The 18,767-nt window shown below is 32.9% G+C and overlaps 1 protein-coding gene across 1 annotated transcript in view; it reads left to right on the top strand.

Moving 5' to 3' along the window:
• sns (nephrin adhesion molecule sticks and stones) overlaps nt 1–18,767 on the top strand; it is a 216,413-nt gene that overhangs the window by 45,780 nt on the left and 151,866 nt on the right. Inside the window, exon 4 of the mRNA XM_090117137.1 lies at nt 337–516. Coding sequence (XP_089973263.1) covers nt 337–516 — 180 coding nt within the window. The remainder of the gene's footprint in view (nt 1–336; nt 517–18,767) is intronic.

The raw sequence follows: 18,767 nt of genomic DNA, 5'->3' as shown, positions 1-18,767 counted from the left end.
AATATTATCATGAATGAATCGCTTTTGAAATATGTAGGTTATCTTTTTGCCTTTGGTTGTGTCCTGCCCATCTCCATTTTAATCGAAGAATATGTTGACCGAAGTATTTACATTTATACGTTACTAGCTTTCTGCCCGCGGCTTCGCCCGCTTTGTCTAAAACCTAATAAATTATATACTAAAACCTTCCTCTTGAATCACTCTATCTATTACAAAAAACCGCTTCAAAATCCGTTGCGTAGTTTTAAAGATTTAAGCATACATAGGGACATAGGCACAGAAAAAGTGACTTTGTTTTATACTATGTAGTGATATTAATACAATTCAATTTTCCAGGATTCTCCTCAATAATACCGGGGTACCCGCGCTACACAATGTTCGGGGACCGCCGCCACGGGGTATACAACCTTCGGATCGTGAACGTAACTCTGGAGGACGACGCTGAATATCAGTGCCAAGTTGGACCGGCTCAGATGCACAAGGTGATACGGGCGAACGCGACGCTGACTGTTATTTGTAAGTACATGTAGTTTGTTAGGGGATAAGGGGTAGCAAACCTTTTTTAAGCAGGACTTAAGGTTGGTTTATCTGGATTAATTTATCGTGAGAAATTTGCCAAAGTTGATCAATTAAAAAAAATTTATATGAAAGAACGCGTCGTTTTATATGTGTGAGTAGAATTTTGTTTAAATATATCTACTGCTTTATATATACCTACTTTCTAGAATATATAATTGCTTACGGTCTAGATTCTTAAATACAGGACATACATAATTGCTGTCCTATTTCGTATTTGACAGATAAAACTACATGTCACTCGTAACTTAGGTAATTGTGTGCGTCAAATTCTTTGGAAATGAAACAACTTCCAGCACATATAAAATTCATTTATTAATTACTGATTATTCATTCGTATTTATTTACAGACACATTTCATCAGCTACATCCACTATATTTATACTCATTTAAACTCGTCAACTAGATAAATAAGATCGCCATAATTTTCACGAAATATCCCACACAAGCCGAAAACAACATTTAAAACATTCACCTCGAGTAATATCAAAGAGAGCCGCAATTAATTTTTAATGCAAACTCGGTTCCGAAAACATTGGATAATTAAGAGTTCCCGGGAAAAAAGAATTAAGAATATTAACCGGGAACACAGATATTCCACCGCTAACGTTCGCTTTTAACGTCTTTCTTTAAGTGTTATTGCGTTTTTAGTTGCGGTTAACCTAATTTTAGGGCCCCGGAGCTAAAGGTAGTGAAAATAAAGGCCCCGGAAAAGTGTTGCGTAAACAGGGGCCCCAAGAATCAACTATTTGGAAGCAAAGCAAAAACATGATGGTTATGATATAAATATTTGTATCCGAATAGAAATACATATAACGTAGTCTGTAGGTTAAATTACTGTAACAATTTGTACTACATAATATCTAATATATTATTATAACCTATGCCTCTTTATTTTTACTGCCCAGAATAACAAAAATCAAAATATAATTTGCTTCATTTTATAACCTGTATCTCCCAAAACAAAGCCCCATACGATTCCAAGTTCTTTAAAAAAACAAAAGCACAATTCAATTACTCTACTATATAAACGGTGTTTCGCAAGCCAGACGCCATTAATATACATAATTACATCTCGTCTGTTTGTACGTTGCTTCTAGACAAACGGAGTCGGGCTAACAACGAGTGCATTAATTTAAACGTGTACAAACGTTTGTTAGGAATAAATAAAAAATGGCGATGTCACAAAATGTTGCGCACATCTGACATTTTGTGTTTTTCTTTGTGTTTCATATTGGGTCTATGTTACATGTAAACTTGTTAGATGGAGTTTAATATTATTTTTAATAGTTTTCGTAGGATTGTTATAAATAGAAGGGTTGGGTATTATACTATCCTATCTATACTAATATTTTAAAGCTGAAGAGTTTGTTTGTTTGTTTGAACGCGCTAATCTCGGGAACTACTGGTCCGATTTGAAAAAATCTTTCGGTGTTAGATAGCCCAGTTATCGAGGAAGGCTATAGGCTATACATCATCACGCTAAGACAAACAGGAGCGGAGCAATGCGGGTGAAACCGCGGGGAACAGCTTGTATTAAAATAAATTTAGATGCATATTAAATATATCGATAAAAAGATACAAAAGAAATATTTGATATTATGTAAGTAATTAAAAAAACTATAGTTGAAACTTGAAAATAATAATATTATGAACTGAAAACAAATTAATGCAATACATATGACGTCACACGAATATCACTACATAGTATAAAACAAAGTCGCTTTCTCTGTCCCTATGTCCCTTTGTATGCTTAAATCTTTAAAACTACGCAACGGATTTTGATGCGGTTTTTTTTAATAGTTAGAGTGATTCAAGAGGAAGGTTTTAGTATATAATTTATTAGGTTTTAGACAAAGCGGGCGAAGCCGCGGGCGGTAAGCTAGTAACCAATAAAAAAGAAGATTACTACAAAATTATGACAAAATTCAATATTCTTCAAATAAATCGTAATAGTTTGGAAGTGTGGAAAGGTCAGCGAAATAAACGGAAAGACTCAAAGGTTATGGGTCTAACCCGCTATCAATCGGAGGTCAGATATTCTGAGTTTATGAGCAAAGACGTGATAGGTTCGCTAGGGGTGGGATGTGTCGATAAATTGTTGCGATGGAAAGTACGTTTACGTTTGATGTGGTTCGTATTTTTTACGAGACACATTGTTTATTTGCAATATATTCAAAATTGTTATACTCAGGTTTTGATGGTTTATATTTACGCTTCAGAACTATTTCATGTGTATTTCTGGTCGGACATGCGCTATTTATTATCTAAAAAGAATTTAATCACTTGAAATTTTTTCTTTGATATGAATATTGTACCCAAAAGATTAGAACAAATTGTAGGTATTTGAAAGAATCTTGCATTGTGCTACGTAACAATAAAACCTTCAAAATACCAGTAGTCATCACATCAGTTACAAATTACAATGTCACGTTAGCAATTTCAATTTCTTTCCAAAATGTGGCACTTTTTAAACTTAACTAAAACAGTTAATATCTAGTTGGTTCTTTTACTTCTGTGTAAATTATTAAGCTATTGCATAGCTTCTATCGCGGGCCTTGAGCGTGGGGACCGAATCCAGAAATTCCGTAACGAAAAAACCTCACGCTCCCCACTCCGACGGGCACGGAGGTGTGGCTTGAAGGCATGCTATACAATAGCTTTACCGCGGCAGTCCTCGAGTGCTACACGTCTTTTTCGACAATGTAATTCACATTAAAGTATCGATCACTTTAAACTATCGATAAATCAGCCCATCCCTACCAAACGCAATAATAGGACCGCGACTACTTTACGAGATCCTTTTATTCAAATTCTTTGGTTCCGTATCCAATAAGCAATAAGCATTTCTTACCCTTAGTATTGTTTGCTTTCATGGAAACATTGTTTGAATCGCGGTTTTGCCTCATTTTAGGGAACTAGTTTTGGAATTCTTTTATTTTGTTATTTAATAAAATCTGAATTATTTCATGTTATACGTAGCCTGTCGGCTGTCTTGTAGTTTATATTTATTATTTTATAATTAAAGCAACTAAGTCCATTTTATTATTTCAAAAGTCATAGTGATATCGAATCTTCTCTATGTACTATAAGTTTAACCCCTAAACCATATGACTATGTACCTACATGTCTAGATTTCAAGCTTCCAAAGTAAATAGTATCTAACATTGGTTTACAAAGATAGAAGATAAAGCTAATGTTAAAAGTAAATAAATTCTTTGTCCCGTCTTCTTTCTAAGTTCTGCTATTGTGTAGTTTAAAGTTAGATCAAGTTAGTATATGTTATGTAATTGCACAACTTAGAAGCAACTGTATTCTCGGCAAATAAGTTTATTCAATGGAATTGTGGAAGAAAGTAAAAGTACGATTTAATAATGATATATTATTTTACTAGCTTTCCGCCCGCGGCTTCGCCCGCTTTGTCTAAAACATAATAAATTATATAACATAACATAACAAAACCTTCCTCGTGAATCACTCTATCTATTAAAAAAAAAACCGCATCAAAATCCGTTGCGTAGTTTTAAAGATTTAAGCATACATAGGGACATAGGGACAGAGAAAGCGACTTTGTTTTATACTATGTAGTGATTAATAACAAATGTTTTTCACGTATTCACATAAGTTTGGTGACTTTTATTGGAAACTCGCAGTGCTCCGCTCCTGTTCTTAGCGTGATGATATATAGCCTATATTATATAGCCTTTCTCGATGAATGGGCTATCTAACTAACACTGAAGGAATTTTTCAAATCGGACCAGTAGTTTCCGAGATTAGCGCGTTCAAACAAACAAACTCTTCAGCTTTGTAGTTGTAGTGTAGGTATAAAATTTCAAGAATTTTTATTTCGTTTTTCGATGATTTCGATCCGATGTGTTGAGCACTTGCTAGCGTTTTTGAATTAAATTAAATTACTGACATAAATTGTTTTGAAAAACATACACACATTAGGTACATAAAGTCTTTTTCTCGTTTTGTGTTCCCACCAAAAGTTCTAAGTTTTATCAAAATCTGTTCAGCAATTCAGGCGTAACAAGTAACACTCCCATTTACTCTATAAAAATTGAATATCGGTGTACCAGTTGGTTGAGCTCAGAATTTACCCCCGCATAATAAAATTAGAGACAATTTATAACACCAATCGCCATTTTTCTTTTCCTGTAAAAACTTTTTTCTTTGTAAGGAGTTGTTTTCTGATATATTTCACCTTTATGTAAAGCTTTACTTTTTCTCAAATAGCCGCGATAGCAAAACCAGGTAACTGGTACGGTCAGCATATTAAATACTGTTTTTTTTTGTATATAAAAATCTATTTGTTAATTTGACGATGTCTTTTTTGAAATAATATTGTGAGAAACCATCGTTTCAAAACTTCAATGCTAAATATTATTTGTATATCTAGTACTTTATTAAATCTAGTGTAAAAATGTTAACTAATTAACATGATAGGTAACATTCAAAAATTAAAAGTTTCTGTGTTTAAATGTTTTAATTTCATGATTATTTCTTGTAATACTCACATTATTTTTCAAACATATCTAACATGATCATACATTTAACATCCAAGAAGTATAAAAACAACAATAAAGTTATAAAACAAATTTGTTTGTTTAAATAACGAATCAAAACAATAACTACTTGAGCGCCAATTATTGTTAAAAAAGTTATAGTTTTATACTATGGCTATGGCCACATTTTTGTAATAAATATACTACCTTTATTCGACGTCAATTAAACTGAATCGACAACTGCCAAAAAACAAAAAAATATCGACTGTTTTGCTGACGCTACGCACCGTGCCTTAACACTAGATTACCCAATAACAATGAATTCAAACATCCCATCTCCCATCCCGCTCTAAACGGTCTCGCTCACTCGCAATTTCGTGTATAAAATTTGCAAAACCCTCCCAACTTATCTTACCCTTTTAAAATATTTATAGAATGGGCACAAACGGCAGTTATTTTCGTTTATAGGTAAGGGTTAAATGATTCGTAAGCTGTAGGGCTTAGAGTGGAGTTTAGAGTAGGAAACTCTAGATTACAATCTAGGGCTTAAATTCGACAAGTTTCTGAGGAAGAAACCTGTAACAAATGTCCTGTACGATGATTTCTTCCATGCACTTTCTGTGTTTGTTTCAAAATTTTTTGTCGGTCTGTTTTTGCTAGTTAATCTGTCAATGTTGATTCATAACAATAGAACTTTTTGATGAAAATTTCGAAGCCAAGAAATAACTGCATTTAAATTTTATGTACTAACTAGCTGTGCTCCGTGGTTTTACACGCAGTGCTCCGCTCCTGTTAGTCTTAGCGCAATGATATATAGCCTTCCTCGCTATCTAACACTGCAACAATTTTTCAAATCGGACCAGTAGTTCCCGAGATAAGCGCGTTCAAACAAACAAACAAACTGTTCAGCTTTATAATATTAGTATAGATTTCAGTGTCAGAAACACAATATCTAATTTTAAATCTTCTTCTCGATGATTTCTTCCATGCACTTTCTGTGTTTGTTTCAAAATTTTTTGTCGGTCTGTTTTTGCTAGTTAATCTGTCAATGTTGATTCATAACAATAGAACTTTTTGATGAAAATTTCGAAGCCAAGAAATAACTGCATTTAAATTTTATGTACTAACTAGCTGTGCTCCGTGGTTTTACACGCAGTGCTCCGCTCCTGTTAGTCTTAGCGCAATGATATTATATAGCCTTCCTCGCTATCTAACACTGCAACAATTTTTCAAATCGGACCAGTAGTTCCCGAGATAAGCGCGTTCAAACAAACAAACAAACTGTTCAGCTTTATAATATTAGTATAGATAAAACTGGTTTCCGAACCTAATAATTTCTACGACGATTCAAAAGATATCTAGATATAAATAAATTTGATTTTGAACGCCAATAGCACAAAGTCTATTTTAAACCTTCTCGATTATTTGTATACGCCATATTGATAAAACCAGTTGAATTAAAACTTTTGAATAAGTTTAACAAAACCAATGATATGCGATACTTCAATTGCTTATTATGAGTTGTACTCGTTTAAAGTTTGGAATTCAGGCATTTGCTTTATGCTCGTTATATTGTTAAACTAGATTTCCGCCCGCGGCTTCGCCTGCGTTTTTTAAAGAAAACCCGCATAGTTCCCGTTCCCGTGGGATTTCCGGGATAAAACCTATCCGATGTGTTAATCCAAGTTACCCTCTATATGTGTGCTAAATTTCATTGTAATCAGTTCAGTAGTTTTTACGTGAATGAGTAACAAACATCCATACATCCATACAAACTTTCACATTTATAATATTAATTGTTAAATATAACTTGAGTTCAAGCAGTTTTAAGATCAGTAAGAATTGGAATTAACTATCTTGTGATGTATGTGTTCCTGGTAGTGGGAATAAACATGGTGATGATGATTTTGATGATAATAATATTCGTATTGATTTATCCAACTAGACTTTTTAAAATCTTTTTTGAATTGTTATGACACAAAAATTATTTCGTTCGGAAACCAGTTTATACTATAGCATCCATTTTAATGTTTTTAAACGTGTTAAACAATTTAGTGACGTTAGGTGCCATATAAAGGGGTGAAAGGCACGTGAAAAGTTTTTTTATAAGGAGGTGATAATTTAAATTTCTAGCACTTTCCATAAATGATTGTGTTAAAAGACAAATGTATTTCGTTTATTACGAAATATGTGTTTTTATTCGAGCAACTGTGTTGAATTTTAACGGATTTTAAACGTGTCATTTTGTGTCTGACTAGCTAGCTCTCCGTCCGCGGCTTCGCCCGCTTTGCCTAAAATCTAATAAATTATAACTTAAACCTTCCACTTGAACTTATCTATAAAAAAAAAACATCAAAATCTGTTGCGTAGTTTTAAAGTTTTAATTATACATAGAGATATAGGGATAGAGAAAGCGAATTTGTTTTATATTATGTAGTGAATTACTTAATAATTTCTCGAACCAAAGACGATTGAAATTTTGATAATTGAATAAATAAGTTTCAGTTTGACCTATTGCATGTGGATAATCTGTTTTTAATTAAATATTAATAATTTTGTGTGTCCATTCATAACTCGGTAACCGCCGAAACGGCAATGACTTAATAATTAATCCTGCATGTCCACGCCTTTGACTCTTTGAAACTATTCCAATTTCGCAACTATCACAATTTCTACATTAAATTTCATTGAGGAACTCCTGAATTGAGTTCAGTTGGGTTGAGTTAGTACTGTTTCATGTGAGATTATATTAATATACTAGTTTGGGAACGCGGCACGCTTTGTGACTTTTTCATAGTTTTGACTATTTCGGTTATGGGTTCCGTGAATTCTGTAGATTTAGTTATGCTTGTGTGTATTAAAGATTTATGATAGGTATACCTACATATTATGTGTCTATCAATATTTATATGAAATACATATAAATATATAAAAACACTAGCTGTGCTCCATGGTTTCACTCGACAAAATCACGGGCAACTATCATCACCTATTCCTAATTTTTAGATTATGTGGAGATTATCGTTTTGATAAAAATAAAGCTTTTATTTAAACTTGGATCAACTATTTCTATTCTAAATTTCATAAAAACCAGTACATTATTTTAGTCATCAACAAACATACACATAGACTTTCACATTAATAATATTATTAGATTTGTATAATTCGTTTTTTCATCATCTTTTATATTACTATTTTATCGCGTCGTCTGCTCTCAGGTTTTAATTAACGTAGAATTATCTCGTCAAAGAAAGTTATTAAGGCTTTCTTTGGTTTACAATATTGTAAAGATTTCTCGAAGAAATATAAAATGAAGTTTATGAAGGCATGGGTATAACAGTAGGTGATCTTGTAGGTTACCAGCCATTTTAAAGTTTTCAGTATGTTCTGTAAGAAATTTGTTACTTAGAACCTTATAGACATTTAACATTTGACTGGCCGGTTAGCTTGGTTGGTAGTGGCCCTGCCTTCCAAGCCAGAGGTCGAGGGTTCGAATCCCACCCGGGGCAAATATTTGTGTGATGAACACAAATGTTTGCTCTGTGTCTGGGTGTTAATTATTTACATAAGTATTTATTTAAAATTATATATGTATGTTTATCAGCCATCTGGTTTCCATAACACAAGCGAAAGCTTAGTATGGGATCAGATCGTGACGTGTCTGACAATTGTCCTGAAATATTTACTTATTTAATCCGGACACCCATCGAGTGAAGCCGTGGATCAAGCTAGTACTATAACAATAATAAAAAGAGTCTCGATAAATAATTTGAACTCTTAACAAGAAAACAACACTTTCCAATACAATTTTATTACAACAATTAGAGCTAAATAAAACTAAAATCTATTAATCACGACCATTGACCGTGGTGCGCTCTGAACGACTATTAGTCTGTATTTCACGGTACTTGCCTTTTATCTGTTTCAAATTAAATAGCATGTTTTAGTCAGCTATTGTGAAAACTTCTAAAAAAAGTAATAAGAAAGTAAAAATTGATTATCTGTTTAAAATAATTATTCGATGTTTCGATTATAAAAAAAAGAGCGTGTGTGTCAGAAGTGAAACTTCTTTGACAAGATTCAAAGATACCAAAATCGTCGCCTTACTCCATGACAAGACGGTATTGCCATTACACGACCTTGAAATTTTACTCTCAAGGCACTAAAATCTGTTTCATTTATATAGAGCATGAATTTATATTCTGCATAAAATGACATGTTTAATTATAAAATAACTAGCGGTCCGCCCCGGCTTCGCCCGTGGTACATATGAAAAATAGATGTTGGCCGATTCTCAGACTTACCCGATATGCACAGAAAATTTCATGAGAATCGGTCCACCCGTTTCGGAGGAGTATGCAGACTAACATTGTGACACGAGAATTTTATATATAAGAAGATGTATTTACACATTTGTATAAAAAATACCTTATATTGTAAAAATATTGGTAAAGATTTATCTAGAACTATCACGTAAATTATGCTCCAAAATTTCTTACATAATAACTCAAAAAATAATAAACAGTCACATTAGTCCATAATTTGCATTATAAACACATAAAGGCCATTGTACACTTGCCAAAAATTAAAAAAAATAACGTGTACAAAATGAAATGTTACCAGAATGTTTAAGGTATCGTTGTATCACAATAAATGGCAGCACTGAACGCTATACGGCTCCATTGTTAGAAATTGATGTCTTTTCGTATAAATAATAGTGATATTGTACAATTTATAGTTTAATAGTCTTTTTGGGATAAATGTGTAAGAATTTTGTTTATAAATGTGAATTAACATTTTTTAAAGCTTTTTTGTAGTTGACAGTGACAATGACATTATGAAAAAAAAAACACGTAGTTTTGGCGCCACGTTCTATTCTTTTTTCAAAATGTGTCGAATGAGCTGTCAAGTTTCTTTTTAATAGAGAATAATGGATTAAGGAATTACGTTTAAATAATAATTATTAAGTAATCAATAATAGTAATAATTTAAATTAATCTTGAATGGAGCTGCTACAGAATTTCTTACCAGCTTATATTTCTATATCTGTTCTGACAATTAAAGCTTCTAAGGGCTGATTTTTCAATCCTTGGTTAAAACTTATTCATCGAATACCGTATTAAACTACCATTTCAAAAATCTATTCTAATTGTCCGTATTTGACAGTTTACAGGTGACATTTTATTATAGTCGTGTAATACTTTATTGGACGGATAAATTTTAGCCAAGGATTGAAAAATCGGCCCTAAAATATTTAAATTCGACCTTTTAACCCTTATTAATACGACGATTATGCATAATTTCTATAAACACCACACAGGGCAACCCAATAAAACCTCTAAATAAAGCGGGCCATTCACGCGAAACATTTGATAGGGAAATATAAAAAGTATAATAATTTACATCTTTATTGTCCCAGCGAACATTTACAGAATTATACGAGAAATAAACGGTTATTCGGGTTATTAAAAAAATATGGTATGGTGATACGATTATAGGATTACGACGTTTCATATTTAATTTGCGAGTTTTTGTGTGAATTCTTATTTTTCTGCTGGGAATTTGCGTATAGGTGGAATGTTCTAAATGTATGGTGTTGTTAAACTACATACTTAGATGCATCGATCTTGCTATACTAGTCGCTCTACCCTGCTCCGTGTAGGTCAAAACTAAATATTATAGTTATGTTACTTGTTGTTACATTATAAACATAATGTAGCTTTCTTCTAATGAAAATTTGTCCAAATCGGTTAAGCAGTTTTTGTGTATAAAGATACAAATAAAAATCTTGAATAATTTGGGTAAATAGACAGAATATAACAAGAAAAGTAAATTATAAATATTGTCATCTGAATTTATTGATCGTGTTATGATAAATTTTAAGCGAGTAAAGCTTTTTTCAGTATCGTTTAGATTTTAGTAATAACTATCTACTTTTAAAAGAAATACATTTTACACTATAATAAACATAAATGTACGAGACAATACCTCTTTTTCTAACTCAGTTAAACGGAACAATCGCCTGCATTTCGCTGTAAGTGCTATTAATTCGGTGAAAGGACGCAAAATGAATTATTGCATTAGGGAATTGGGAATCCTTTATGCGAATATTATATGGAACCATTAGGTGATGAGTTTTAACGTTTTCAAAGGAAATTTACGATTAATTATGTGGTTAAATGTTTGATGGGGTTAAGATTAGTTTGGGCATTTTGTACATTTATAGAACTCTAGTTGTATTATTTTAAACTAGCTATATTATTATAAACTAGCTATGTATTTTGCCCGTGGTTTCGCCCGCGTTGAATAGTTTAGGCGTGAAAAAGAGACAGACAGAAGGATAGACAATAACTTTCAAATTTATAATAATTATATACTAAAACCTTCCTCTTGAATCACTCTATCCATTAAAAAAACACATCAAAATCCATTGCGTAGTTTTAAATATTAAAGGATACAGGGACAGAAAAAGCGACTTTGTTTTTTACTACCTCGTAGTGATTTTAGTAGGAATTAGCTATGCTATACGTGTAGGTATGTATACAAATCGACTAAACTGTTTTTGAACAAAAATTCTTACCTGTTTACTTAGGTTTTCTGTTAGATACTTTCCCGTTTTCGTTTCGAACTCCCAGTCTTTGTTTGTGCGTTTGTTATTTCTGGAATAAAAATATTTTTCTTGATCGAAGCAGGTAACAAAATAAAACTCTATTGTTTTCTCTTATATCAATTTCTTAATAAGGATAAACTATAAATTTTCCTGTTTTAATGGTACTTTAAGTATGTCTATTCACAATAAAGACAATGGCAAAAACTTGTCGCTTGTACCGATTTCGTCTGAATTGACCCGAAAAATAAAACAGATTTTGCTACTCGGTAAAATGTTGCTTGTCTTCTAACAGTAGATAATAATACTAAAATTAGTTTTAAAAACACGCGTGAATATATTGCATTGTCACTGATCCTTGGAAAGTGTACAAAGTTTGAATTAAATCTGTCCATTTAAAATGGGCAAAATCGAGTAAAGGAGTCAGTTATATACAATCATGCAGGTGAAGCTTAAGGACGTGTTAAAAAAGAAGTCAAATATTGTTCCGAATTAACAAAAACCTAGTAAAATCTTTCGTATAATATTACTAGCAATAGCTAGAAGAGACGTTTTTTTTCCATATTTATAAGAAAACAAAATCCGAGAATCATTAGCAGAACTGTAACATATCTTGAAATCCATCATATTTCCCATACATTTCTCCCACGAATACTATTGTTCTTCATTCCCATGGTCGCCGTTAACTTTAATTGGTGTAGAGTCACATTGCCTTAGATACGTATATGGAGTTTCTTCAGGTATATGAATATCTATACTAATATTATAAAGAGGAAAGGTTTGTAATTATGTATGTATGTATGGTTTTCACGCATAAACTACTGGACCGATTTTGATGAAATTTGGCGCACAGACAATCTTTAGACCCTGAGAAAGAACATAGGCTACCTTTTATTGCGAAATATGTACCACGGGCGAAGCCGGGGCGGACCGCTAGTTGTGTTATAAAGGGAATATAGAATCACCTATATATTAAGAAAGAAAAAAGAATATATTAGACTAGCTGTGCCGCGGTTTTACCTGCATTGTTCCGCTCCTGTTGGTCTTAGCGTGAGGATATATAACCCATAACTTTATTCGATAAATGGGCTATCTAACACTGAAATAATTTTTCAAATAGGACCAGTAGTTCTTGAGATTAGCGCGTTCAAACAAATAAACTCTTCAGGTTTATAATATAAGTATAGAAGTATACATTCTATTTGTCAGGAATGTAGAGAATATATAGAACTTCAATTGGATGGATTTTTTTTGTCCACAACTGCTACTACTAAACTGTTATTTAACATGACAATTTAAAAACATTTTAAAAGAAGTCCCTCTAAATGAATGTTGACCATAAAGACTGTAAAGTTTATAAATCAAAATAAGTTTGAAAAATCAGATGTTTTGCGCGAAGTGACAGTAGTACCCACCTCAACGCTTCGCTTATGAGGCGTGCAATAAATGGAAATTTGAGTCCCAGTTCCGAATAACTGAAGAACTAGGAAATCTGGACAAACCATTATCAGTCGTATATACGGTCTAAGCCATCAAATACTACACACACCAAATACTTATTAATTAATGAGCTGATGGCAGCCTTTTTCTTACAAAGAAAACACAATTAAACGAGGTCTTTCTCAGATATCTAAAGAGGAAGAAATTCCGTATAAATCTTACTACTTTGTTGTAGAAATCAATTGCTGTTTCAAGGAGCTTTCTTATACATTGTCCCCACTTGAAAAGTTCTACATAATTCATTTGTATTTATTTAGAGTACTGTCGTACGTCTTACAATGCAGTCTTGCATTTAATTTCATGTTGTCTGAATGCACGGAATAATTGGTATATTTCAAATGTTTGTAAAAGAGATTAAATTAGTTTGTTTGCAGAAATATCTACTAAACCAATATGTTCGATTGATTTAAATAGGGATGTAAATTTTGGACGAAAAGTACTAGTAAGTAAGTAGTAATTTTAACATTTACCACCGATTCGGAAAGCAGTATCTATGGAGAGCCCGCAAGAAACTATACTATGTATACCTCAAAAACCGATATAAAAAGTAATGTACTACAATCGTAACATGTTACAAAATTCTTCAGACATTCTAATTCTTTCTAAGGCATTACCTTGTAAACCTAAGGGAAATCTGAGGACGACAGCTTAATGCAAAACGTAGTGACTTGAATTTTTAAACTCATGTTTCTGCATATTAAATTTTTTGAGAACGAAAAATCTTCCTTTGCCATTGCTGGTCTTAAAATGTTTTCTTTTAAAAATGTAGGTGGAAGTATTTTGCTGCAACTTCCTATCTATACTAATATTATAAAGCTGAAGTTTGTTTGCTTTTTGAACGCGCTAATCTCAGGATCTCCTGCCCCCCTAGTCAAGTGGCTTTCTCTTAGCAGGCTGTAGATAAACGTATCTACAGGTTACGTCAATCTCATATATTCGTAGTCTATTCTATTGAACGCTACGCTAACAGAAAGCCACTTGACTAGGGGGGCTGGTCTGATTTCAAATATTCTTCCGGTGTAAGATAGCTCATTTATCGAGGAAGTCTATAGGCAATATATCATCACGCTAAGACCAACAGGAGCGGAGTAATGCGGGTAAAATCGCGAGGCAAAGCTAGTTATAAATATAACTGGAATTTATTTAATAATCCCGTTTATATAAAGTTTATTGTTCGATCGGAAATCCAGGAATTAAGGTCTTATAAACAGAAAAAGATTTGAAATAATGGAGGCATAAAAAGTTCCACCAATTCTCGGTATTGGTGAGATTATTTGATTCTGAGAGATCAGAAATATTAAGAGAAACAGAAATAAAAATAAGATAAAATAAACATGTTTATTATAGACAGCATTTTTAGTTTTTGAGGCAACTATTTCTTAAGGCAGAGCAAGCAAAAAGGATGGATGGTAGGTGTTGGAAAATTTAAGTACATATTCCAAGTATTTATGAAATGTTTATAAAAATTGGGACACAAAGCTATTCGATCAACGACCTCTTTTATAAGCTCCTGTTGGTCTTAGCGAGATGATATATAGCCTTCCTCGATAAATGGGCTATTTAACGCCGAAATATTTTTTTCAAATTGGACCAGTTGCTCCCGAGATTAGCGCGTTCAAACAAACAAACTCTTCAGCTTTATAATATTGGTATAGATAGTAAAGATAACAGTAAATGCAGGACGTTTCAGTAACTGAAAGCGGTTCCCGTGAGATTATCTTGAGTGACGTATCTTTTGAGCATTAATCTTATTCTGATGGTGTATGTTTTGTGTGGCGTGACGTCACTATCTTTGATGTTTTTGTATCTATCTTTCGGTTACTTCCGCAGTTGTACGAAATCACTTGACCTTTAGTGTACTTTAGTAGGGCTAGGGCTTGTTTCCTAAGGCTTCTTAAGTGGCTTGAGTTTCTGAAATTGATGGATGTGGTTTTTATCTTACAATATTACAAACATGATTTCCAGAAGCAATTACCGTCTATAAAAACTACTTTTCTGAGGATACTAGCTAGAAGGATACTAGCTTTTTAAAATTATATTGATAGTTGAAAAAAAAGAACGATTTAAACCTTTCCTTTACGGGATTGAATCCAGGACCTTCATAAAACTTATTGTATAACACCAATCAACAAAAATATGATAGTAGTATCATTTCCAAAATCGATGCTACACAAAACATTGTCGTGATGTTTGACTAACGAAAGAAACTTGTAAAGGCGTGAATAACAAACAAAAACCTTAATAATGGGAGAAACAGTAAATTCAAGCAAATAGTACGGTATATGAGTGTGACGCAACTCATGGGATTTATTTATTCACATGCTTTGTTAGTAAAGTAGTTGTTATCAGTTTTTACAAGTGATAACTGCGTTAAAAACAACCGACTTCAAACTTGCACTTGCAACATTTACAAATACAGACAAAAATGCTCATAAAATAAAAACTACTGGGCCTATCCGAATAAAATTTTTATGGGACCAATTCGACACCATCCCGCATCGAACAAAAAAAGAATCACGTAAATCGGTTCAGAAACCTCGGAGTAATCGGTGTACATACATAAAAAAAAAAAAAAAAACATACCGGCTGAATTGATAACCTCCTCCTTTTTTTTTTGAAGTCGGTTAATAAAACTGGGATAGTATTCAAGTAGTAAAATCTATGAATGCAGTTCTATATCTTTTTAAAAATGAATGAATGTTTCGTTTTAGTAAAATTCCCTATCTTCAGTATTTCAAGTACTTTCCCTCCAGGGCCCATCGAAAATTTCCACACTGTATATACAGTAGGAAAAAATAGTGAAGTCCCATGTCCCCTAGTCGGGTAAGGGGCAGATGCATTATACATCTGTTTCACTGATCGATTTTCTTTAGGGACAAGTTGGTGATCAGCCTTCTGTGTCCTACCAGACCGAGACATTTTTTTTTCTTCGTCTCCACCGGGAATCGAACCCAGGACCCCTCGGTGCTACGCTCACGCGTCAACCACTGTACCATGGAGGCGGTCATATACAGTAGGAAGTAGATGCTAATTATGACTTCACAAAAATCCATATAATCTGCCTAATAAGCCGCTTTGCCTGGATTCACCCAAAGGATCCGGGAAAAAAAGAAAAAGCCTCTGTTAATAGGAAAAGACATAGGATTTTTAAAATAGGTATTGTTATTTTTAGTTAAATCAATTAAACCACTATTTAAAATTTAGTTCAAATAATATGTGTAATAAAAATGAATCGAGAATGGCTGAACCGATTTCATTAATTCTTATTTATATTATCCTTGAAGTACGAGGATAGTTCTTTTTGAGAGAATACGTAAATATGTACCATGGGCAAAGCCGGGGCGGACCGCTAGTAGAAAATTATATGATATCATCTATATTCTGCATTGCTTAATTTAAAATACCATTTTAAAGATGGCGTGTGCTCGGAATTCCTCAGCTACGATCAATTTTAGATTTGTCCCGGTAAAAATTCCATTATTTGCGCATTTATGGAGTTCCTTACATTCCCGTTTTTTATCATAGCTTGTACAAGATTCTTCTGGAGATTTTTTTCATAATTTTCTTTCGTATATTAGCTACTAGCTTTCCGCCCGCGGCTTTGCCCGCTTTGTCTAAAACATAATAAATTATATACTAAAATCTTCCACTTGAATCACTCTTATCTATTAAAAAAAACCGCATCAAAATCCGTTGCGTAGTTTTAAAGATTTAAGCATACATAGGGACATAGGGACAGAGAAAGCGACTTTGTTTTATACTATGTAGTGATTCCTTAGAGGGGTTCTGTTTTGGTGAAGCATTAGAGTGAGATAAGTTCATAAACTCAAACTCAAACTCAAATATATAATTCATGGAATTTGTGCAATTATTTCCAACATATCCATTGTTTTAAATTGCATATGTCTACTAGTTACAAACAAGAGCTTTTTAAGAAGATTTTTTTTTGTCATGTCCATTTTGCTTGTAAAAATGTAAATGATATTGGAGTTATCTGTTTTATCGTTATTGGTAAGCTATCGTTAAGACTTCAACATAAAAAAAGGTTTTCATTACATTTTATATTTAACTAGGTTTCCGCCCGCGGCTTCGCACGCGCAGTCAAGGAAAAAACCGCATAGTTCCCGTGGGATTTCCGGGATTGCGTCATTTTCCCGTGATAAACAGTAGCCTGTGTCCTTTCTAGGGTATCAAAATATCTCCATACCAAATTTCACGAAAATTGGTTCAGTAGTTTAGGCGTGATTGAGTAACAGACAGACAGACAGAGTTACTTTCGCATTTATAATATTAGTATGGATTGTAAACCTAAATGAGAAATAAAAAAAAATTGAAAATATTCGAATCGTGTGATCGAATTTTGTCAAGTTTCTCAAGGCTTTCGTTATTTACGCCACAATTGAATACACAAGACAGCCAATAAACAGCCCACACAAACCTAGTGTAAAATACAAAATGAAACCTCACTTCACTTGGGTAAAAAGCAAAAATATCAGGTAGCAACATCTATCAGGAGCAATATGTATTTTTGTAGCCTGCGGCGGACAGTCGTGTCGGAAATTGAAAAATATTTTATAGAAATAAAATATTGCGTACCTTGAAAACTATTTCTATGAAGATGATAATGTTTATAAATAGATGCGTTCTGTGTTTGGGGAATTTATTGAAGAACGGTTTTGCAGATAAGATTCCTCAAAATATATGAAATGATTAAAGGCATTGCATGTTCTTTTATGAAAAATCTTACAATTTGAGTTCAGTCGTTTTAGGGTCTGTTATATCATATCAAACAAAAAATATTTCTCTCTCGTGTTCTTTTCTTTAGTAAATTGAAGCTTTAAATGCATTTGGTAACTTAAAATACAAACATATTTTATCATACTACGAATTCACTTATCCATTTTCAATTCTTGTTGTTCTTTAAATATCATTAATGCCAGGCTATTTAATATAATTAGTCCGGGATCCATCGCCCATTTTTGCAAGTGATTACTATCAAGCTAATTTTTCGTGAGTAGCTTTATTTTGGTGAGATGCCCAATAATTTCATGTACGAAACTCTCGATTGTGGTAGCTTACAGAGGTAACAAGGATAAAAATTTTTGATTTGACGGTTCTCAAATATTTATATATTTATGATCTATTTCTTAGTCAAACAATATCATATCTATATTCCATATAATTGAAATTAATAAAGTCACAATCAGATATTATAATTTTTGCATGTATTACGTACACACTGATACCTAAATTGAAGTGTAATAAATATCACCTTATAAATGCCTCTTGTAATAAGTCATCAATACACAAATATCACTATTACGAAGAACTATCAACAAGACTTCATGATGCGTTCACATTCACATACCAAAAAGGTAGCATTTGACAAAACTTTCATAAAACTTAAAACGCAAAACTGCGGTTTTCCACAGCCTAATATCGCTGCGAATGTAATTGTGACTCGGAGTAGATAATTACGGCCTTCACCTTACTGGGTTATATTGCTCTGGATTCTGCTTTTCAGCTCATATGAATTGGCGTGGCTCGAAATGGGTACATTGTTCTGGTAAAGAATG

Source organism: Colias eurytheme, chromosome 27 (assembly GCF_061535395.1).
Source record: "Colias eurytheme isolate Ceu_HAF_F1 chromosome 27, ilColEury1 Martin Lab GWU primary, whole genome shotgun sequence".
Classification (NCBI taxonomy): Eukaryota; Metazoa; Arthropoda; class Insecta; order Lepidoptera; family Pieridae; genus Colias; species Colias eurytheme.
The sequence above is the reverse complement of the archived record's forward strand: the minus strand, read 5'-3'. Positions and strand labels throughout refer to the sequence as shown.